Source organism: Culex pipiens, chromosome 3 (assembly GCF_016801865.2).
Source record: "Culex pipiens pallens isolate TS chromosome 3, TS_CPP_V2, whole genome shotgun sequence".
NCBI classification, from domain to species: Eukaryota; Metazoa; Arthropoda; class Insecta; order Diptera; family Culicidae; genus Culex; species Culex pipiens.
This window is the reverse complement of record NC_068939.1, coordinates 64,628,089-64,649,844: the sequence shown is the minus strand read 5'-3', so window position 1 is coordinate 64,649,844 and position 21,756 is coordinate 64,628,089. Positions and strand designations below refer to the sequence as shown.

The 21,756-nt window shown below is 38.4% G+C and overlaps 4 protein-coding genes across 4 annotated transcripts; 3 read left to right on the top strand and 1 right to left on the bottom strand.

Moving 5' to 3' along the window:
* Positions 1-86: 86 nt before the first annotated feature.
* On the top strand, positions 87-11,073 carry LOC120418545 (DNA repair and recombination protein RAD54B-like). The gene is made up of 3 exons (XM_039580978.2): positions 87-134; positions 192-2,682; positions 10,747-11,073. Exons 2-3 carry the CDS (start codon positions 226-228, stop codon positions 10,825-10,827), a joined length of 2,538 nt encoding a protein of 845 aa, XP_039436912.1. The 5' UTR covers positions 87-134; positions 192-225; the 3' UTR covers positions 10,828-11,073.
* LOC120418548 (probable prefoldin subunit 4) lies at positions 10,825-11,579 on the bottom strand. Its single transcript, XM_039580980.1, has 3 exons — positions 11,422-11,579; positions 11,135-11,353; positions 10,825-11,018 (listed from the first exon to the last, which is right to left on the bottom strand). The coding sequence occupies exons 1-3, from the start codon at positions 11,464-11,466 to the stop codon at positions 10,869-10,871; spliced, it is 414 nt and encodes a 137-aa protein (XP_039436914.1). The 5' UTR covers positions 11,467-11,579; the 3' UTR covers positions 10,825-10,868.
* A 19-nt stretch (positions 11,580-11,598) lies between these two features.
* On the top strand, positions 11,599-12,571 carry LOC120418547 (uncharacterized). Its single transcript, XM_039580979.1, has 2 exons — positions 11,599-11,724; positions 11,785-12,571. Exon 2 carries the CDS (start codon positions 11,806-11,808, stop codon positions 12,508-12,510), a length of 705 nt encoding a protein of 234 aa, XP_039436913.1. The 5' UTR covers positions 11,599-11,724; positions 11,785-11,805; the 3' UTR covers positions 12,511-12,571.
* Positions 12,572-18,812: 6,241 nt separating this feature from the next.
* On the top strand, positions 18,813-20,280 carry LOC120418521 (uncharacterized). Its single transcript, XM_039580957.2, has 4 exons — positions 18,813-19,214; positions 19,276-19,369; positions 19,427-19,910; positions 19,975-20,280. The coding sequence occupies exons 1-4, from the start codon at positions 18,938-18,940 to the stop codon at positions 20,278-20,280; spliced, it is 1,161 nt and encodes a 386-aa protein (XP_039436891.2). The 5' UTR covers positions 18,813-18,937.
* Positions 20,281-21,756: the final 1,476 nt, after the last annotated feature.

Genomic DNA, 21,756 nt, shown 5'->3' with positions numbered 1-21,756 from the left:
GTTCCTAAAAAATACTAATCTAGTACTACATTTTTTAAATGTCAAATGAAAGGACCAAGTAAATTCAAATGTAAACAAAGAAAAAAAACGGCCAAGTATTTTCAAAGGCGGAAAACAAAATTCAAAGCCGTAAAGTAATTTCAAATAAAATTAAATTTTAATAATATGAATTAACACAGTTTATCCTCTAGTTTTAAACACCAACATTCTAGTTCGCTTATCGCCATGCGCCGCAGTTGCGCTCCGTCGATGAAGCGGTCCCTGCCGGCCCAACCGACAATCCGACAGCAGTCGTTATCGCAATCCCAACCTGACCCGGGAATGCTGGAGCTGCTTACCAGCTCCGAGAACCATGCCCGCGTTTTGGAAGCCCGAGCTGCCGCCACCGCAGTTAGAAAGCCGACAGCTTTGGACACCCCCGCAGAACCAACGACATCGCAGGTGCGCTTCAAAGTGTGCTGGGGCAAAATAACGACCAAAAAGCACAAAACGTGGGAGGGCGACGGAACGTTGACCATCGTGGGCGGGAAGAGCGCCACGCTGCGCGACGAGGACGGCAAGGTGATTGGGAGTTCCGGGTCGGTTAAAGGGGAGGAGTTGGAGGAGGGTTCGCGGTTGATTGTGGGGAGCAAGGAGGTTGAGCTGGTGGAGCGGATTGATGGGGAGGTGGCCAAGGAGAATGAAGGGCCTGTGAAGCGGGTTCGATTGGAGGCAAGAGGAGGGTTTAAGGCGCCGGCGGAGTCGATGTGCGCTGGGAGGCCAATTGTGGTGTCGAGTTTTAAGCAGGTTGGGACGGTGGGAGAGGAAGCGATTGCGGAGGACTTTGTTCCGTTGACTATGCGGGAACCGTCGTTCGATCATCAGTGGAAGTTCAACAAGGGTAAGGTTCCGGTTGCGACGGTTAGCGTTCCGTACTGCGTGGCGAAGCATTTGCGGCCTCACCAGCGGGAAGGGGTGAGCTTTCTGTACGAGTGCGTTTTGGGAATGAAACGCGAAGATTCGGAACAGTTTGGAGCGATTTTGGCCGACGAGATGGGACTGGGGAAGACGCTGCAGACGTTGGCGTTGATCTACACCTTGATGAAGCACGGACCTTACGGGCAGCCGATTGTGAAGCGGGTCTTGATTGTGACTCCGAGCAGTTTGGTGGACAATTGGGATCGAGAGATAACGAAGTGGTTGAAGCAGGAACGGATCTATACGTTCATCGTGGGGCCGAATAACAAGTTGAAAAAGTACGCGCAATCGGCGCACATTCCGATTTTGATCATCTCGTACGAGCTGTTGGCCAAGCAGGTGAGCGAGCTGGAGACGGTCAAGTTTGACTTGATTGTTTGTGACGAAGGACATCGTCTCAAGAATAGCAGCATCAAGATCGCGGAAGTTCTGGACGGGATCGACTGTCGGCGTAGAATACTGCTCACCGGAACGCCAATCCAAAATGACCTGCAAGAGTTTCATTCGTTGATCAACTTTGTCAACCCCGGGCTGCTCGGTACCTACTCAGAGTTCAAAGCCAAGTACGAGAACCCGATCGTCCAATCGCAACAGCCGAATGTCCTTCCACAGTTCCAAGAACTGGGCCAAACCCGACTCAACGAGCTGAACTCCATCACCACCTCGTTTATCCTGCGTCGAACCCAGGAAGTCAACAACAGCTACCTGCCGGAGAAGCAAGAACTGGTCATTTTTGCCCACCCCTCGGAACTCCAAGAGAGTCTGCTCACGCTGGCCCTGAAGCACTACGAGCAAAGTGGAACCAGCGCGATAACACCGCTTCAACTCATCACGATCCTCAAGAAGATCTGCAACCATCCGTCGCTCATCTCAACAACCGACTCCAAAGACCCGGACTCGCTGCAGAACCTCCTCATCTCCCAACTCCCCAGCTGGCAGCACATGGGCCCCGCCGACTCCGGCAAGCTCGCCATCCTGGAATCCCTGCTCGAAGCCCTCATCGAGCGGCGCGAAAAGGTCGTCATCGTGTCCTACTTCAGCAAAACCCTGGACATGATCGCGGGCCTGTGCGAGCACTACAACTACAAGTTCTGCCGTCTGGACGGCGCAACACCCTCCCAAGACCGCGGCAAACTGGTCGCCACCTTCAACAACCCGTCCTCCGACATCTTCATCTTCCTGCTGAGCGCCAAAGCCGGCGGAATCGGTCTCAACCTGGTCGGCGCCTCACGGCTCGTGCTCTTCGACAACGACTGGAACCCAGCGAGCGACCTCCAAGCCATGTCCCGCATCTGGCGCGACGGACAAACCCGGAACGTCTTCATCTACCGACTCATCACCGCCTTCTCCATCGAGGAGAAAATCTTCCAGCGGCAAATCTCCAAGACCTCCCTCAGCGGATCCGTCGTCGATCAGAAGCAGAACCTCAGCAACTTGAAGCTCTCCGACGACGAACTCAAAGACCTGTTTTCGCTGGTTGAGGAGGACGACCGGGAGGACTGCCTCACGCACCAGATGTTGGCCTGCGAGTGCGCCGGAAGTGGGGACGTTCCGGAACCGGCGGGAGCCGCCTCCAGCCAGGAAGAGATGGAATCACCCGAGCGAAGTCGGTATCGGGTGAAGTTGGCCAAAACGAAGAAGAAGAACCAGAAGCATTCGCTCAAAATGCAGGAGCTGCTGAGGTGGCAGCACCATCGGGCACCGGTGCAGCAGGAAGTACTTGAGGTAGGTTCTTTAGCGAAATTTCCATACAAATTCCCCCTTTTCCTCGAGCTTGGGAGTTTAGGTGTTAGTTTTGATAGTAACTTTGTCTAACTATTCGTGGTGATTATTGCACTCGATCGAGTAATCGTAATCGTAATTTCTTGATTCACGATCGAGATTTGTCGACGGTAGATCTAAATCGAACTCTCAACAATAGATAGTAGATCAAGCTACCATCGATAAGTTCCGATCGAGATTTTACTAACGAAATATCTCGATTTTTTATCCACGTGGACACCTACCCCACACGCATCCTTTCTCCCCTGTAGATACTTTGAAATGTGATCCGTTCTCAGAATCCTCTCTGCGGTAAACACAACGCAGTAGGGCTGGCCGCTTTAATTTCTGTAATACATTTTGGGGTGTTCTCGGATGTACTGCAATTATTAATAATGACAAGAAAAGTGCTAATCTTATCACAAGACTTTCCAGCATGCTTTCATCGGACTGGCTGCGTTTGTGTTAGATTAGATTAGATTAGACGTGGATACCTACCCCACACCCTAAAGTGTCCACTTGGTTTATAAATGGCCCCTTTTCCGCAAATCCAAAAATTTCATAAATTCATAAATTAAAAAATAAAAACATTTAAAAAAAGATGGAAAAAATTAAAAAATTGTAAAAATTCAAATTTAAAGAACATATTAAAATTTCAAAAAGTAAAAAAAAAATTTTAAATATTCAAAATGTTTAAAAATCTTTTAAACAAAATATTTTTTTTTAATCAAAAAAATAATAATTTGAAATTATTGAAGTATTTACCTAATTAATTTTTTTAAGATTCAAAATTGCTTTTTCAATATTTTTTTCAATTCTTGGAATTTTAATAACCGTCATCTGAGGCGAATCGGGACTACAGTCTGAATAGGGACAGCAGGTTTTAGAGCAACTTGAAATTTGAAATTTGGAAATGGATGCACTATTTTTGTTAATCTGTGTCTGTTCTATCCGAACTCAATAAAAAATATTCAAATATTGTGCAATAACATGGTTGAAACAGCTGTCCCAATTCGCCCCAGACGACAGAACTTTTTTTAAAAATGATTTTTTCAAATCTTAAAAATTTGGAATTTTTTGAATAAAAAAAATTAAATAAATAAGGATTTTAATAGTTTTTTATTATTTTTAGAAACTTTATAAATGTTTTAAATTAAAATTTTCAAATTTTATTTCAAATTTCAGAATTTTAAAGCAACTTAAAAATTTTAAGATTAAAAAAAATAATTTAGAGTGTTTCTAAAACGTGTTTCTGCGTGTTTTTTTTTCTACCGTCAGTCGTAAATTGCCGATAAATTTGGAATATTTTACAAATAAAAAAAATATCCTCAAATTTTTTAAAAGTTTTGAAAATCTATTTTTTTGAAATTTTTTAGAAATGGTTCAACATTGATTTTTTTAATTTGTGAATATTTTATAACTTTTAAGTTATTTTTATTAACCTCAGTTTTTTGGAAACTTTTGATCAGGGAAAATGTACCTATTTTGGGCATGAGTGGCAGAATTACGGTGATTTAATAAATTTCTGCACTTTTTCTTGTGATCATTCGCTTGAAGATTTTAGCACTCCAGTCTCAACGAAATAGGTACATTTAATTAGTTTTTGGAGCAAAATTCAAAACTCGTTGTAATTTTTTGTTTCACTTTAATATTTCAGAATGGGCTCCAAATAAGGGACATAAGTAAACCAACTGTGCAGCATTGGCTTTGCCATAAGTTTCGCCTTTTGGTTCACTCGCACGACAGTTCAGAACTCTTTTCAAACTTATAGTCTTCCAATGTTGTGATCTACATAATAAAACTCATCGATATACATTGAGTAGTAGCTAAACTATTGATTTCATAAGTTTAAAAACATTAACACAACAGTGTACCTTGCATTTGGATACACCACATGCTTTTGTTTAACTCGTCCGTGTGCCAGTGTGTGGTGTCAGGCGCCGCAAGTTTGTGTGCGTTAGCTCTCATAAGTCGCTAGGCTATTGCTGGCAAATTTGGTGTTTTATGGTTTCATTTTATTTATTTTTACCGAATAAGTTCTAAAATTAAATCATTAGATGCAGGCCAAGTGCGAATGATTCTGATGATATCTCTTCAGTTGACGCTCAGGCGAGGAACATCCTGGAAGGAGCGTCACTGACTACGTCCGTAGTCCTGTTAGATCTTTCTTGATCAGGACAGTATAGCTCTGGTTCCTTGCAAGTGTCCTATTTTCTTACCTCCACGTTGGCTTGGTTTTCATGATGACCTAGCTGGTGGCCTGTGGAAACGGATCGTAAACCTTTGACCAGCGAGGGTCAGAGTCGAGACGGCTAGAAGAAAGGGGCGCGTCAATGTGGGAAAGGGAAGTAATTTGTGATTGTAGACGGTATTGTTTAGATTCGCAGTATGTTGAGTCAACTGCTGTGGATGTACCTGAACGTTGCAGAACGGGGTTTCCTCTCTCCTTTCCATTTCCAGCTACCATCTATCATCTGTTTATTTTGTTTCACTGATTTTCTTAAACGGCTTTTTGTTTGATTTCGATTTTACTTATTTGATTCTCATATTTCTCAACGCTTTTCCACTCTATTTTACTAATTGATGCTGCTGCAACAAACTGTCTGCTTTCCCTTAATTTGGCAGCGATGTCAATTTTGTTTATCATGTGCCTTTTCTTTATTTATCTATTTCAATAATTTCTCATCTTCCCTGTAAATTGCCCTCAATACAATCTAAGCATGTTTGTTACCTCTATTTATTAACTATTGTTAATTTCTTTAACTTCTTCATAAATTACTATCTTTCTTTTACTATTGATTCTTTACATAGTATATTTCTTTCACTGTCCATTGTTTTGAAACTTCACCTTTTTCTTAAGCAAGTGAGGTTTGAGCCCTTACTCAATTTATGGAATGGTTAATGGATTAACACAAATATAACTATTGTACTTTTGGTAAACTTTTATAACATGCTTAGGACCAAAATATTGTAACAAAACACCGCGACAAAAGAAATAGCAACAGATAAACACGACTCAACAATAGGAAAGATTTCAGGAGAAAAACAATACACAGTAAATAACAATTAGTTTTCGAATTCAAACTAAAAATAAAACAGTTCTTGCTTTAATGAAAAATGATAAGCACACTTAAGATGTTTAGGCGCTTATACTTACATCAAACCCTACGTAATGTACCACCCCCGGCCGAGTTAAAATGCGTAACCGGAAAAGAAGGTGTGCATGCCTGGCACGAACACTCAAAGCGTGTTCTAGCGTGTTGCTCGTACTGACTCAGAGCAAGGGTGAGATGTAGGTGTAAGGGCAGTGCGTGTTCGTCGGGAACCTGGTGCATAAGATCGGTCAAGGCCCGTTCTTACACTGAAAATTGCGAATTGAATTGCGAAATTAAATCATTAGATATCAAAATTTGATTGAAATCCTAATTAGTCCCGATTTAACAGAGATCAAACAAGTTTTATAAAGAAATTTCCATTTTAAAATAAATGTTAGAGTCAATTGGTTCAAGCACACGATGTTAGATGATGGGCCTAAAATAGGAAAATCAATATAACACAATACCAACCAACTTTTTCGGTTTAGGTCCAAAATACAGCCAAAAACTTTGTAACATTTTTCACCTGTGATAACAACCTGATAAGAGTTACACAAACAATGGGTATTCTATAGTTATGTGCATGAAATAAGCTACAAAATCAGCCGCAAATGGCATGTTTTGGTTTAACTGTTATTGAGAACAAGCCAGAATAAGGCTTGTTGCATAGTAGGTCCAATTTAGGGACATCTACTCTTTGTTGCATGTTTTTTGCTCGATTAAAAATATTTTGAAGTCTTGTGAAATTTAAATGTACAGTTATTAAAAACTCAACACTTAGATATTTTGAAAACTAATGATTGCAAAACAACTTTGCTGGTGGGTCATTCCATCTGAAGCGGAACAGCATTTGAAAATTACCCTCTCCGATCCTGCTCAAATTTGGCAGGGCTGTTGATACTATCAAAACATACAAGAATCCTGAATTTCATCCAAATCGGACCACCCCCTCCATTTTTGTACCTCCCCAAAAAATCGACTTTTTGGCGATTTTTGAGCAAAATTCCTATTTTCAAACGGCGATAGCTCAGGAACCACAAATCATGGAAGGTCGGTCTTAGACTCAATTTTGAAGGAAATTGGACGTAAAATCCATTTCCGTGATCAAAATTTTGATTAATTTATTTTTTCTACCTGCATTGCGCAATTGAAAAATTTAAACGGCCGTATCTCAAAACACCCCATCTTATTTTTTTAATTTGACCTCACCATCGTATTCCCCGGCCAATTTTACATAAGAATCACTTATCGACAGAAATGAATATGTTTCGTTCCAGAGATATCGAATTTTAAAGTTTTGAGTTTTTGAGATTACCTACATCAGCTTCATTCGCCGCATCTGCTAGAAGCACACAGGCGGGCTGATTAATAACTGCTACCTGGTGTTCTGGGAGATGATTAATTTTATTTTTGTTTTTATAATTTTACGCAAATATTTTTTCAAATAGCTAATACCTTGATCAATCTTTTTTTGTGTAAGGAATATTTACTGGGTTATTTTGAATGCACCGTTTTTTACGTGTAGCTAACCGTTTTAGAGTACCCCCGATGCCATGACTAGGGCCTTTGTCATGGGCGGTAGCAAAATAGTGCCATTCAGCAAAACCTCCAAAATCTGATTTATGGATTAAAGGTTTGATCATATTAAATCGATATTTATATTGTGAGCCAGCTCCATTTGATTGAAAGATGATTTTGGTCAAGATACATTTAATTAAAAAATCCTTATACGTGTGGACAGCAGCCGTATTGTGTTCCAAGAATCCAAGAATGATAGAAGAAAAAAAAACATTGTTGTTCGGACGGTGTCGAAATCACCGCAACTAAATTTGGGGAATTAGCCGCTTCGCAGCAGATCAAACTTTGTAATTTTCTAACATTTTTCAGTTTTATACTTTCCAGAAATCCTTTTCCTACTCCTTGCGATCGTCCTTCACTAGAATACAACGTATCAACAAATTTTATTCATTTTAATTCATATTTTTTACTCAATAATGTATCGTTTTGTTCAGTGTTACTTAAAAGATCAATTGAGTACTAAAGCACTATGTCAATTTTTTATGTACAACGGTAAAAAACACAATTAAAACCCATTTCTGATCACTTTTTTTCATTTCAATGTAAAAAAAATTGACAAGACAACATTTTTTCGATGGATCAACTATGGTCCCCTTGGAACGAGCTGTCAAGTAGGACCTTTACTGTCAAGAAGAGCCGTGAAGTTATTTTTTTAAATTGAATTAAAAATCCATTTTAAATTATTTGCGGTCGATCAAAGGGTCATTGTACTCAGCAAAATAAGCTTTATCGTTTTGAACAATAACATAACAAATTTAAGCTTAACTTTAGGACCCAATTGCATTTTCCTGCTCGCTCCGTCGTAATCCAATTCTGCATTTCACTGTGTGTCGTTATTGCTCTGCCCTGTGGGTTAGCACAGAAATTCATTTTTTTTTTTTTTTTGAGCAGATAAACATTCGCGATTAAACTCCAGTTTCCTACAGTTATACTGTTAATTTTTACTCAATGTGATGAAGATTATTTATGATGAATTATTATTTTAATAAATGACCAGGTAGCAGTTATTGATCAACCCGCCTGTGTGCTTCCAGCAGATGCGGCGAATGAAGCTGATGTAGGTAATCTCAAAAACTCAAAACTTTAAAATTCGATATCTCTGGAACGAAACATATTCATTTCTGTCGATAAGTGATTCTTATGTAAAATTGGCCGGGGAATACGATGGTGAGGTCAAATTAAAAAAATAAGATGGGGTGTTTTGAGATACGGCTGTTTAAAGTTTTCAATTGCGCAATACAGGTAGAAAAAATAAATTAATCAAAATTTTGATCACGGAAATGGATTCTACGTCCGATTTCCTTCAAAATTGAGTCTAAGACCGACCTTCCATGATTTGTGGTTCCTGAGCTATCGCCGTTTGAAAATAGGGGTTTTGCTAAAAAATCGCCAAAAAGTCGTTTTTTTGGGGAGGTACAAAAATGGAGGGGGTGGTCCGATTTGGATGAAATTCGGGATTCTCGCATGTTTTGATAGTATCAACAGCCCTGCCAAATTTGAGCAGGATCGGAGAGGGTAATTTTCAAATTTGCACTTTTTCGTGCACAGTTGAGATGGAATGACCCTGGTATAATATGCATTTTTAACACCTTTTTCAATAAAATGTAAATAGGGGCTGGGGGGGGGGGGGGGGGGGGGCAAAATGCACCAAAAACCATAGAAAAACATACATTTTATGAATTCATTGTAGTAGGCTTATGCTTTGGGATGTTCCCTTCAATGTTGTATACTTGGTTGATGAAAATTTTTAGCTTAAAACTATTTTTGATGCAATTTAAAAAAAAGTTTTTCGACTACTTTTCCAGGGTGCGGGGCAGAATGGGCCACCTTAGAAAACAAGCCATTTTGTCTAATAAAACGTTGAAGGGAGATAATAAATGACTTAAGGGACCTTTCTAACATAGTTTCCATGAAGTTAGACCACTTTTATGAAAATAGTCACTTATCAAAACAAACATTTTTGAAAATAGTTTTAATATGTTGAAATAAGACACTATTTTTACAAATAAGCATCAAAACAACTAAAAAATCAACTAATGTTGCATTAAACGTGATTTGTGAACCTACCAGGAGCGACATAATCCATTTAACCAAAATTTCATAACTTTTGATTGTTTTTATAAGGCAGGAAAAGGGTGGTCCATTCTACCCCAAGTGGATTTTAATTAAACACTTCCACCACCAAGCCTCTAAACGATTTGAAGGTTCCGTTGTTGTTTGAATACCTTTGTAATAGCTCCTGTTAACATTATAAACATTGAACAAACTTTTTCAAACAATCTAACTTTCGAGAAAGCTTATTTAAGAACCTCAAAATAAACAACATTTGCGTGGTTTTGTCAATAAATTTACATTTTTGCTCATAATTCGAAAAATACAATGAATTCAAACGTCGTTTTCGGTGTGGTTATGTTATTTGACGTCCTTTATAAGACTTTTGCCATACAGTTGGTCTAAATCCATTCTAAAGCCCAAAACCAAGGGTGGCCCATTCTGCCCCCCCTGCCCCTACCATGGTCAGTAATTTAAATTTTAATATATTTTTAAATTTTTCTATTGTTAAAGTTTATATGTTTTTTAGTTTTTAATTATTGATATTTTTTTTCTAATTTTATGATTAAACTAAATATAATTCTCTTCGAAATATTTTCAATTTATGATTTTTGATTTATTTTTTTAAGTAACAATTTCCCACTTTATTATTTTTAAGATTTTTTCAAAGATTTTTTTGAAATCATTAAAATATTCATAAATTTTAATTTTTTTTAGATTCTTGAAATTTTTGAAAATGTTTTGTGTTTTGGAAATTTTGTTTTTTTTTTCAGATCTGTTCAGATGTGTTTTTTGAACAGGTCCTATAAACATATGAAACAAAATAGTTTATAGCACCTTAGGCCGTTGCAAATATTTTTTGAAGTTTATGTCCCTCGACTCTGGTCGGGGTCAAGGGGGTGGGGCAAAAAAAATATAAAAATCGAAATTACAAGCCATGGTCTCAACATTTGAATGAAAAAAGTGTTTTAAAATGCATTTTACACCTGCCCAGTTGTTTTGCAATCATTAGTGTTCAAAATATGCAAGTATTGAAGAGATTTTTTTTTCGCCGAACCAGACAACCAGAGAGTCGACTGTATTTGCAACGGCCTTATGTTTAAATTAATTTAATATTTATATTATATAAACTTTTAATGTCATTTAATATTTTAAAAATTGACTTGACTTTTTTAAAACACATTACTCAAGCGTCATTTATAATTTGTAGATGGTAGATCGAGAAATTACGATCGAATAACCTCAATCTAAGAAATTACCACCGAGTGCAATAATCAACACGATTTACTTTGTATCTTTTCAGGAACTGTCCCTGCAAGCTTGCCCGGAAGACATCGTGTTTCTGTTTAGGAATGTCGTCAACCGGAATAAAACGACAAACTAGTTTGAGTAGCAAGGGGAATATCACACACTCGAATGATTAATTTATTCATCGTTTTCGAGATAGATGTTGCTGCCGAACCGGCCGTACAAATGCGCCTTCAGATCGCCCATCTTGTCCTGGATGTCTTTGGACAGCTTCTGGATGTTTTCGATTTCCTGCTTTTTCTTCTCTTTGGCTTCGGCGAGCAGTTCCTGTTGATTTTTGGATGGCGAAAAGAAGAAAATAAAAGAGGTACCGTTATTTACACATTACAAAGAATTCATATAATAAAAGAAACTCCACCACCCCCGCACAAAAAGAAACTAACCTGCGTGCGGGGCAAATCGTGCGACACGAACACCTCCCCGATCAGGAACGGAATCGTGTCCTCGTCCATCAGCTCGATCTCGTCGCCGGCCTCCTCCAGATTCTTCAGCTCGTTCTGCCGCACCTTCAGCTCCTCCTTGAGGTCCTCGACTTTGGCGTTGAAATTCGCAAATTTGTTGATCTTCATTTGGTCATCGATGGTGATGTGAACATCTGAGTCCTGCAAGGCCAAAAATGGAAGTAATTTACGGCTGGATTGCGGGTTCGCCGATTGGGACCGTGACTTACCGGCTGGAATGTGCCTTTGTTCTTGCTGTCGGTCTTGGAACTCATTTTGTTGGGGAGAAATTGGAAACTTTTCGATTTTCGATCGCGAGAAAAGTAAATGCACGTCCGGCTTTCGGAAGGAATCAAATTTGGTTTGACGTTTCTTTTGACAGTTCTTTTTGTCTTTTCATTGCGGTACTAGAATAGAAGTGGATTTTATGCACTGAGCCCTTTTCTTTTTTGAGAGTGTAGAGTTTGTTTTGGTTTACCTCGTGGGACTTGTTAACATTAATTTTCTAAAGTTGGCAAGTTTTTTGTGAAAAGGTATTTCTGAAAGGATTCAATTAAATTTTGTTCTCGAAATACTAATTAGTTAAATTTTAGATATAAATACAACTCATCAATATGGGAAAACTCAACAAAAAGTTAACTCCCGTGAAACCGATTCCGGCGAAGCAGAAAGCCGACCCAGAAGCCAAAACATCCGGTCCGTTCCCCATCTATCGGTCCATGCCGGTACAGCTTAACGGTCCTGAACCGAAAAGCTTCAAAGTACAGACGACCAAGAAAACCAAAGCCGTCGCAAAATCAGTCACAACCACACCGATTCCACTTCCCGCCGCACCCCAGGAAGACCCCGAGGACGCCAAAACCAAAACCAAGAAACTTCGAAAGCTGGCCATCACTCGGTTGAACAAAAAAGACAAGAAAAAGTTACGCAAGGAGGAGGTGCTCAAAAAGATCGAGCTCACCCAGAGTGCCTTCAAGAGCGAGAAAGAGAAGAAAAAGCGGGAGAAAACGGCCGTCACCGGAGACATGCGCCCCCTGCTGGACGCGCTGCCCTCGCTGGACTCGCTGTTCCAGCTCAAGTCGGCGGAAAATCTCAAAACCGGCGTGCCCAAGTACGACAAGAAGGCCAAACCGAAAACGAAACAGCAGCTCAAGGTGGAGCGGTTGAAGAAACAGAAGGGAGAGTTCCTGAACCGCTGCCAGAAGGTGAACCAGCTGTTGAAGTCGAAAAAGTACCGCAAGAATCCGAAGAAAATGATCGCGGAGCACATCAAGAACACGAGGAAGGATCAGTTGAAGTTGCTGCTGGGGAGCTCGTAGAGTGGGCTGTTTATAATATTTAATTTGAAATAAAAATATATATACATATATAAAAAGATAACACAGTTTTATTGTTCTGCATTCATTTTCTTTATTCCCGAACTTACTGGATCCCGTAGCGTTGCTCCCTTGAAACACCATGCGCCTCCATGGTAAAACATGTTCTACTTTAGAATGATGGAGGCGCGCGCATCGCGGAAGCATGCTAAAAGAGATTCCCTCTCCTTGTTATGGATGGGGAGAGCCGGAGAGAAAGAGCAAGAGAAGAGAGAAATACGGGAAGCATAAAAAATCATTACTCCGTCAACACGGTTTAAGGATAAGGCGTCCCCATAATTTTACTCCAGTTGTCTCTGCTATGCTCAAATTGGGCGGAACTGTTTATTCTATAAAAATTTGCAAAATTATCAGTTTTTTCGCCTTGCAGCAATTCCTAGAGTTTTGTGTCAATCGTGCTAGGCCTAGATTTTTTCATCACACTGCTTTGCAGGACTGAGAACTGTCAACTTTGCGCACTTTGCACCTCAGTAGAGTGCTGCGGGATAATTTTCATCACAGTTGGCAAACTGAATTTCCATCACACCATCAAACAAAACAATGTAATACATCGACTTCTGACCACAATCTAGTCACCAAGCTGTGCTAGCCGAGACAGTTAAGTCATTGAGATGGTCTGTTAAAGGTTTCTGGCTCGATTCTCGTAGTTGGAACTTTTGAGTTTTTTTGACGGGTTATTTTTTTTTCTAATGAGCTCGAGGGCATAATTCTATCGGCCACTTCGAGCTGTGTTCGCTGAGTCCGTAAACGGTACCATTATTCTCACGGCTCGAGGCCATACGATTGCTGCGAACATAACTACATCCCGGCACCGAAGACCAGAATTCTACAGCCGGAACAAGTCAAGTCCGGGTAGTCCCAGGAATGGCAAGATACTAGGTGTAAGAAGACGATTACGACTGCTTCTGGCTTCTGGAACTTCCCAATCTATTGATGACGAAAATCATGATCTTTCTACCCAAACTACCCCTCCGCCGTCTAGAAGATGCATGCCATGAAACAATCTTTCTCAAGAATCATAAATATTGGCCGTGATCATCTATTTCTTTTAGCTCGTTTATGTAAACGCCATAAATAAACTATTGTTGATGAATTAGCATTTATTTTAAAATAACGTTGGAAATGATCATCTTACACAATCGTTAAAATCCCGATTGCTTCCAGTGGTAGACGCAATGATGTGGTCATTAGCTAAAACCATGTTTTTGCCAATCCGTTACATGTCCGGTAAAGCTTCACAGGAGTTATCAACGCTGCTGGGCAGTCACAGAACAAATTCCTTTTTGGCTCTGTTTGGAAGCAGGATTTGACTCTGGAATAAATTATCAGCCATTTTTAAACGTTGAAGAAAGTAACACGCTACCAAATTAATAATAACCCTCAATTTGACTGTGCCGGCATTACAACAGTTTCCAACTTATCTGACTTTGAACGGTTTCATACAGTTTCGACTATACAAGAAATAAAAATCAACAAACAAAAACAATATTTCTATGGTAACGACTGGTAGTGTGAAGAAAATCACTGTGATAAAAAGATACTGTGATGAAAATATTTGCGCAAGACTCTAGAGAAGTGCAAAATGCGCAATAAAATCGGACCACCCTTTTTTTGGCACCGCTTCAAAGTTTTGCGACTTTCGTAAATTTTTCTACCATATCTTGGAAACTCGGGACGTGCTATATCCACTGCCCATGTTCGCATAAATGTCCCATATGCAAAAAACCAAGCTGAGAAAAAGAGAGATTTCCTCCTGATTTCTAGAACAAAGTACTGGATGTTATAGGCTCTTTTGAAAGAGCACACGATTTTGAACAAAACTGCATCAATAACTCAAAAGTGATGAAAATGCATATGGGACATTTATGCGATCATGGGCAGTACAGTTCTTCGTCGTCGATTTTTCGTTCCATTGGTTATCCTTGCAGCATCACAACTGCAACTATTTTGATAATCATAAGATCGGGCTACCGGGCTCTTTCCCGACATTTTGCGGGGTATACCAAAATATTGCGTCGGGGGGTCTAGAGCTACTTTTTTTTGAAATTTTTTTTGAAGATTTTATGGGATATTTCTTCAGAAAAGTCACTGAAAATCGGTACATTCATGTTGATATCACTAAAATTTCTTTTGAATATGCCTTGGGAGACTGTAACTAAAAATATATTACCAATATTTGACATCCAATAAAAAGTGTTTAAACCAAATTTACCAGATTTCTATTTTTCTTCGAAATTGAAATTTGAAATCTGGTAAATTTGGTTCGAAAACTTTTTATTGGATGTCAAATATTGGTCAAATATATTAACTTAGAGTCTCCCAAGGCATATTCATAAGAAATTTGAGTGATATCAACATGAATGTACCGATTTTCAGCGATTTTTCTGAAGAAATAACCCATAAAATCGAAAAAAATCTTCAATAAAAAAGTTGCTCTAGACCCCCCGATGAAATATTTCGGTATACCCCGCAAAATGTCGGGAAAGAGCCCTTCTTTCACGATGCCATTTATAAGACATACCCATTTTTTTGTCATTAGTTTGTTCTACAAAACACACCGTGTCTATAATACTTAGTATCTCGTATGCTCTGGTTTTGTTAAATCCTCATTTAATTGAAATTTCAAGAAATTTGAGATTATGCAACCTTTTTTAGTTGACAAAATTATGTTAACTATTTAATCTGTCTGATGTCTTCAAAACTGTTCGAGTGAAAGAATACATGGACCTAGACATGGACATTTTTGTCTGTATACAGACATTAGATTTGGGGTAAGCGTGGTTGCCTCTCACCCAAAGTTGACCCCTGAAAAATAACATTTTTAAAACATTGACAAAGTCACACAAAACAAGTCAAACTTCCATCCCGTAAACCGGGGTGACTTTGATAGGATTTCAATTTGTTTTTTGAATATTTTCCAACAGGTAAGGTTTTATCAAGATTATTATTTTTAAAACATGTACTGGGGTAGGCCACACAAAGTCCATGCACTATTTTGGAAAAAAAGTTGTTTCAATAGTGTTTAGAAAAAGAGTAAAGTTTAAAAATCTTAGTTTGAATTCCGGGGTGACTTTGATAGTCATAGTTTTTCTTGTTAAAATCATATTTAAGATGTTCAAACTTTATTTGTACGTTAAATGTACCATCACTAAAGTAGCTGATATAGTTTTTAAGAAAAAAAAATCAATGTTTATAATTAGTTAACTAAGTTTATAAGCTTTTTAACAAAATACACATAAATTTTAGGTAAAATTGTTAAAAAGTCGGAATTTTGTCTGAAATTTGTTAAAACTAGTTTTGTTTATAAAATTATCGATTTATATTGCATTTTATACTGAATTCGAAGCACGAATCACAAGTTTTCACATTTTGTATAAAATTTGTTCTACTGAAAATGCCTATAAATCTGGAGATTTTTTGAAATTGTTTTTTGAAAAATTATATTTGTTATTTACAAACTTATTTAACCTTCTCCTAGTGGAAAATTTTCCAAAGAATCCGAAAATGCATTCCGCTTTCCGATTCAAAATCATGTTCATTGAGAAAATTATGACACTTTGAGAAGTTTAAAATAATGACTTTCATCAACATTTTCTTAACTATAGTAAACTAACTTTTTAAACTTTTCAAAATTTTATGAAAAGTTCTTTTTGAGGTACTTTGAACACTTCTCTACCACGGTCAGTATGATTCTAAACCATTCCGTACGTATTTTAATTGTACTTTTCATTTTGCGGAAAAATTGCAAACCTATCAAAGTCACCCCGGCTATCAAAGTCACCCCGTTTTACGGTCCCTAAAATTTTCTAAAATTTTAAGAGTTCTTTTTTCCAAAACTTTTTAAAAATTGAAAAATTGTTGAAAAATGTTTTTGTCGATTTTTTAGATCGAAAACCGCATAGAGGAATGCCAAGCTCTCGTGGCCGTGAGGTTTCGCCTTGTAAGTGGAAGGTGATGGGTTCGATTCCTGTCTGGCTCGGCAAAGTCAGATCCCTTAAAAGAGTAAATGTGCTCACTGGGAATACTGACCGGTAGGGGATGGGTTTCGACTAGCGGCGTGCTGGGTTTCCAATCCAGAGGTCATGAGTTCGATTCTCGTACCGGGATGACAAAGTTTTACCACCTTTTTGTTCTACTATTGAGCAGTTCTCTACGGAATCGGTCTTTTTTCTTTAATTTTAATTTTTGTATTTTTTAATCCGGCTGAAACTTTTTTGGTGCCTTCGGTATGCCCAAAGAAGCCATTTTGCATCATTAGTTTGTTCATATAATTTTCCATACAAATTTGGCAGCTGTCCATACAAAAATGATATGTGAAAATTCAAAAATCTGTATCTTTTGAAGGAATTTTTTGATCGATTTGGTGTCTTCGGCAAAGTTGTAGGTATGGATATGGACTACACTGAAAAAAAATGATACACGGTAAAAAAAATTTTGGTGATTTTTAATTTCACTTTTTGTCACTAAAACTTGATTTGCAAAAAAACACTATTTTTAATTTTTTTTATTTTTTGATATGTTTTAGAGGACATAAAATGCCAACTTTTCAGAAATTTCCAGAATGGGCAAAAAATCTTTGACCGAGTTATGATTTTTTGAATCAATACAGATTTTTTCAAAAAATCGAAATATTGGTCGCAAAAATTTTTCAACTTTATTTTAAGATGTAAAATTGAATTTGCAATCAAAAAGTACTTTAGTGAAATTTTGATAAAGTGCACCGTTTTCAAGTTATAATCATTTTTAGGTAACTTTTTTGAAAATAGTCGCAGCTTTTCATTTTTTTAAATTAGTGCCCATGTTTGCCCACCTTTGAAAAAAATATTTTTGAAAAGCTGAGAAAATTCTCTATATTTTGCTTTATTTAACTTTGTTGATACGACCCATAGTTGCTGAGATATTGCTATGCAAAGGTTAAAAAACAGGAAAATTGATGTTTTCTAAGTCTCACCCAAACAACCCACCATTTTCTAATGTCGATATCTCAGCAACTATAGGTCCGATTTACAATGTTAAAATATGAAATATTCGTGAAATTTTCCGATCTTTTCGAAAAAAATATCTTCAAAAATTTAAAATCAAGACTAACATTTCAAAAGGGCCAAAAATTCAATATTACGCCCATTTGAAATGTTAGTCTTGATTTTAAATTTTTGAAAATATTTTTTTCGAAAAGATCGGAAAATTTCACGAATGTTTCATATTTTAACATTGTAAATCGAACCTGTAGTTGCTGAGATATCGACATTAGAAAATGGTGGGTTGTTTGGGTGAGACTTAGAAAACATCAATTTTCCTGTTTTTTAACCTTTGCATAGCAATATCTCAGCAACTATGGGTCGTATCAACAAAGTTAAATAAAGCAAAATATAGAGAATTTTCTCAGCATTCCAAAAATATTTTTTTCAAAGGTGGGCAAACATGGGCACTAATTTTAAAAAATGAAAAACTGCGACTATTTTCAAAAAAGTTACCTAAAAATGGCTATAACTTGAAAACGGTGCACTTTATCGAAAAATCACTAAAGTACTTTTTGATTGCAAATTCAATTTTACATCGAAAAATGAAGTTGAAAAATTTTTGCGACCTATATTTCGATTTTTTGAAAAAATCTGTATTGATTCAAAAAATCATAACTCGGTCAAAGATTTTTTGCCCATTCTGGAAATTTCTGAAAAGTTGGCATTTTATGTCCTCTAAAACATATCAAAAAATAAAAAAAAATAAAAATAGTGTTTTTCTGCAAATCGATTTTTAGTGACAAAAAGTGAAATTAAAAATCACCAAAATTTTTTTTACCGTGTATCATTTTTTTTCAGTGTAGTCCATATCCATACCTACAACTTTGCCGAAGACACCAAATCTATCAAAAAATTCCTTCAAAAGATACAGATTTTTGAATTTTCACATATCATTTTTGTATGGACAGCTGCCAAATTTGTATGGAAAATTATATGGACTAACTAATGATGCAAAATGGCTTCTTTGGGCATACCGAAGGCACCAAAAAAGTTTCAGCTGGATTAAAAAATACAAAAAAAAACGAATGACCGAAATCTCAGAGAATTGCTCTATTAGTAAAGCTATTTCTTAACCCATTTTTTGGGTGGTCCGTACGTAAGAACTAATTTAAAACACTTCCGTATCTTACAGGCCAGATGTAACAGGGTTTTCGACCAAAACCAGAAGTGGCAATCTATCCACGCATTCAGTGATGTTCGATGCTCCAATTAGTTTTCGTCACCGGTTAGATTAATTAACACTTTCCACTGTTTTATTACTTTCTCCTTTCTCTAGAAAAAATATTATTCCACCGCTCAGTCTATTGGTGCTTGTAGATCGAACGTGTCAGTTGGTTTCGTCACTTAAAATGAAATCTTTGATTTTCGTTTCTGTGCTTTTAACATTTACTCAAAAGTCCTTCTGTTCAATTCTGACGGACAATATATCAAATGAAACAACGACGTCCAGCGATCGCCAAGGGCGACAGTTTCCGTTTTATTCTCTGGGTCGAATTAAGAACGTTCCGTGCATCGGAACCAACGGACTCGCCGGGACGTGCCAGATCAAGGGAGAATGTGCCACGTTTGGAGGATACGCATCCGGCACCTGCAGTACGCTGACCCGGCAGGCCGTCTGTTGTGTCTGTGAGTTTCGTGTTCTGTGGGATGAATTGTTGGGTGAATAAGCTGTAACGGTTATTTGCAGATTCGGGCACGTGTGGCGGGACTTCAAACACAAACGCAAATGTGACCTTCTTCCAGAACACCGGATATCCGTCTCCTTACAATGGCGGTGGAACGTAGGTTTTGAGTAGAGTTGGTTTTTGGTCGGACACTAATTAAACGTATTTTTTTAGCTGTTCTTTCAGAGTGGTACCTCCGGACAGTTCAATTTGCCAGCTGAGAATCGACTTTACAGCATTCACCTTGTCACAACCAGATACTAACGGAAATTGTATTGTGGACAATATGCAAGTAACCGGTGGTGGCACCCGATTTCCGACAATGTGTGGAGACAACAACGGTCAACACATTTACATTCCCTTCAGTGGGACAAGTCCGATAACGGTTTCGATTTCAACGACCGCAGCCATGTCGTTCCCTCGAGTCTGGAATCTACAACTCTCTCAAATTTCCTGTACCAGTGCGTATCAAGCCCCAGCTGGTTGCTTGCAGTACTTTACGGGAATAACCGGAGATGTTTACAGCTTCAACTACGGAGTTGCGGCCAATCCTGCCATGAATGCGATGGGATTGCCAGGAACAAGAGAGTTGGCCCTCTCTAACTATGGAATCTGTATCCAAAACGCCGCTTCATATTGTTCAATTACTTATTCTTTGGTAGGTGTTCTAAACGAAAAACAACATTTCATCTCAACTAATTCTCAACCTTCCCAACCCCTAGCCGGCTACGGAACCGTACGCATTCACATTGACGAGTGACGTGACAACCATCGCTCCGGCCATGCTTGGAACGGCGGCAGTAGGAGCGCAGGGAATGGCCTGCAACACAGATTTCCTGGTCATCCCGAATCCGGTCGGTATCGCAGCGGATCGATTCTGCGGGGCGGGATTGGGGCCCACGACCAGTAACACGCTGCCCTTCGTCATGTACTACGTAACCGATGCTGCCGAAACGGGCGATGTGGCCAATCGAGGATTCCATCTGCAGTACGTGCAAAATTCGTGTCCCATTCCTTCGGGGAAATAAGAAAAAATGTTTTTTTGTTACTTTTTTTTGTGGGAAAAGAGGTAGTAATAAAATGTATGGAAGTATTTATTTATTATGTCAGGTATAACCACGTGTAAATTTTTTAAGAATCTATTTCAATTAATTTTTTTTGCACGTTTAAGTTCTTTCTAGCAATATGTAAAAAAATAAATAAATTGTTTGCTCTACAGCATTGCCTTGGCGTTCTAGATTGCGAGATTCCTACTCGAAACTAGGTGTCCGAAGGCTTGATTGTTGGGGCAATTGCAAACCTCTTTTTTACACCAAAGCTTCCATTCAGCCCGGGATTCGATCTGACGACCTTCGGATTGTGAGTAAAACTGCCTATCAGCGACTCCACCGAGACAGGAATTAGGGAGTAGCCACCTACGGTGTTAGTTTTTAAATTGAGTGAAAAATGAAAATTATAAAAACAAAATGTAAAAAAGAGGGTTTTCCCATACAAATTTCCATACAAATTTGAATCGCTTTGCGGAAAGCCGGGTCAAATCCAATCGCTCCCAAATTTTGGGGGGTTGTTTGGGGGCCCAAATGGGACCGGAAAATGCCTGTTCTGATTGAATCAGTCCATTTTGAAATTTTCCCATACAACTTCAAGCCACCCTATTAGGGAGACGACTCCTACACCTGGATTGAGCGTACGACCACGTACGACCTAACCTCTAGGTTAGACCGGGGCCAAAATTCACTTCCCCGTCCGACGGAAGGCGTGATCAGACAAATCTCATCTCGAAAAAGGCCACCCGGGACCATCTGGGATCGAACCCAGGCCGACTGGGTGTGAGGCAACCACGCTTACCTCTACACCACCGGTAGCAATATGTAATGCCTAGGGTTAGTGAATTTTCACGATTTCGCGGACAGCGTGAAGTTCGAAGATTTCCGTGAAATCCCGTGAAATTTATCAATTTTCTCAAACCAATTCTTTGAATTAACAACATTATAAATATTGCATTCATAAAGACTAAATTTCATTAGTTTTCAATTGAAAAGCGTGATATGAATCATTTCAAGAATTATTGTTAGCATAACATTCATTAACATGAAATTGATACAACATTTACTGAGAAGTGAATGCTGCGAATACTTAAATGATGTTAACAAAAATCAGTCAAAGAAAAAAAAAATTCTCAGGATTATTTTTTTTATAAATTTTGTCTTTTTTAACCAAAACTTGTTAAAATTGACTGAACAAGTATATCGCGATATTTTTATAAGGTTGCACATTTTGACAAAGAACTTTGTCCTAAGGGCTCTATTCTGGTGAGGTGTCAATCCAGAAAAACGAAAAATGTCGCGCGTTACGAAAATGTTGCATGCTTGGTACTGCGGAAGGGGTCAGCAACGAATGAAGTGTGGCAACAATGGTGCAACATTCTCGCGTGACAGTTCCAAGAAAGCAGGAGACGAGGCAAAATTTGCACCATGTTGCCACATTTCATGCGGACTATATAA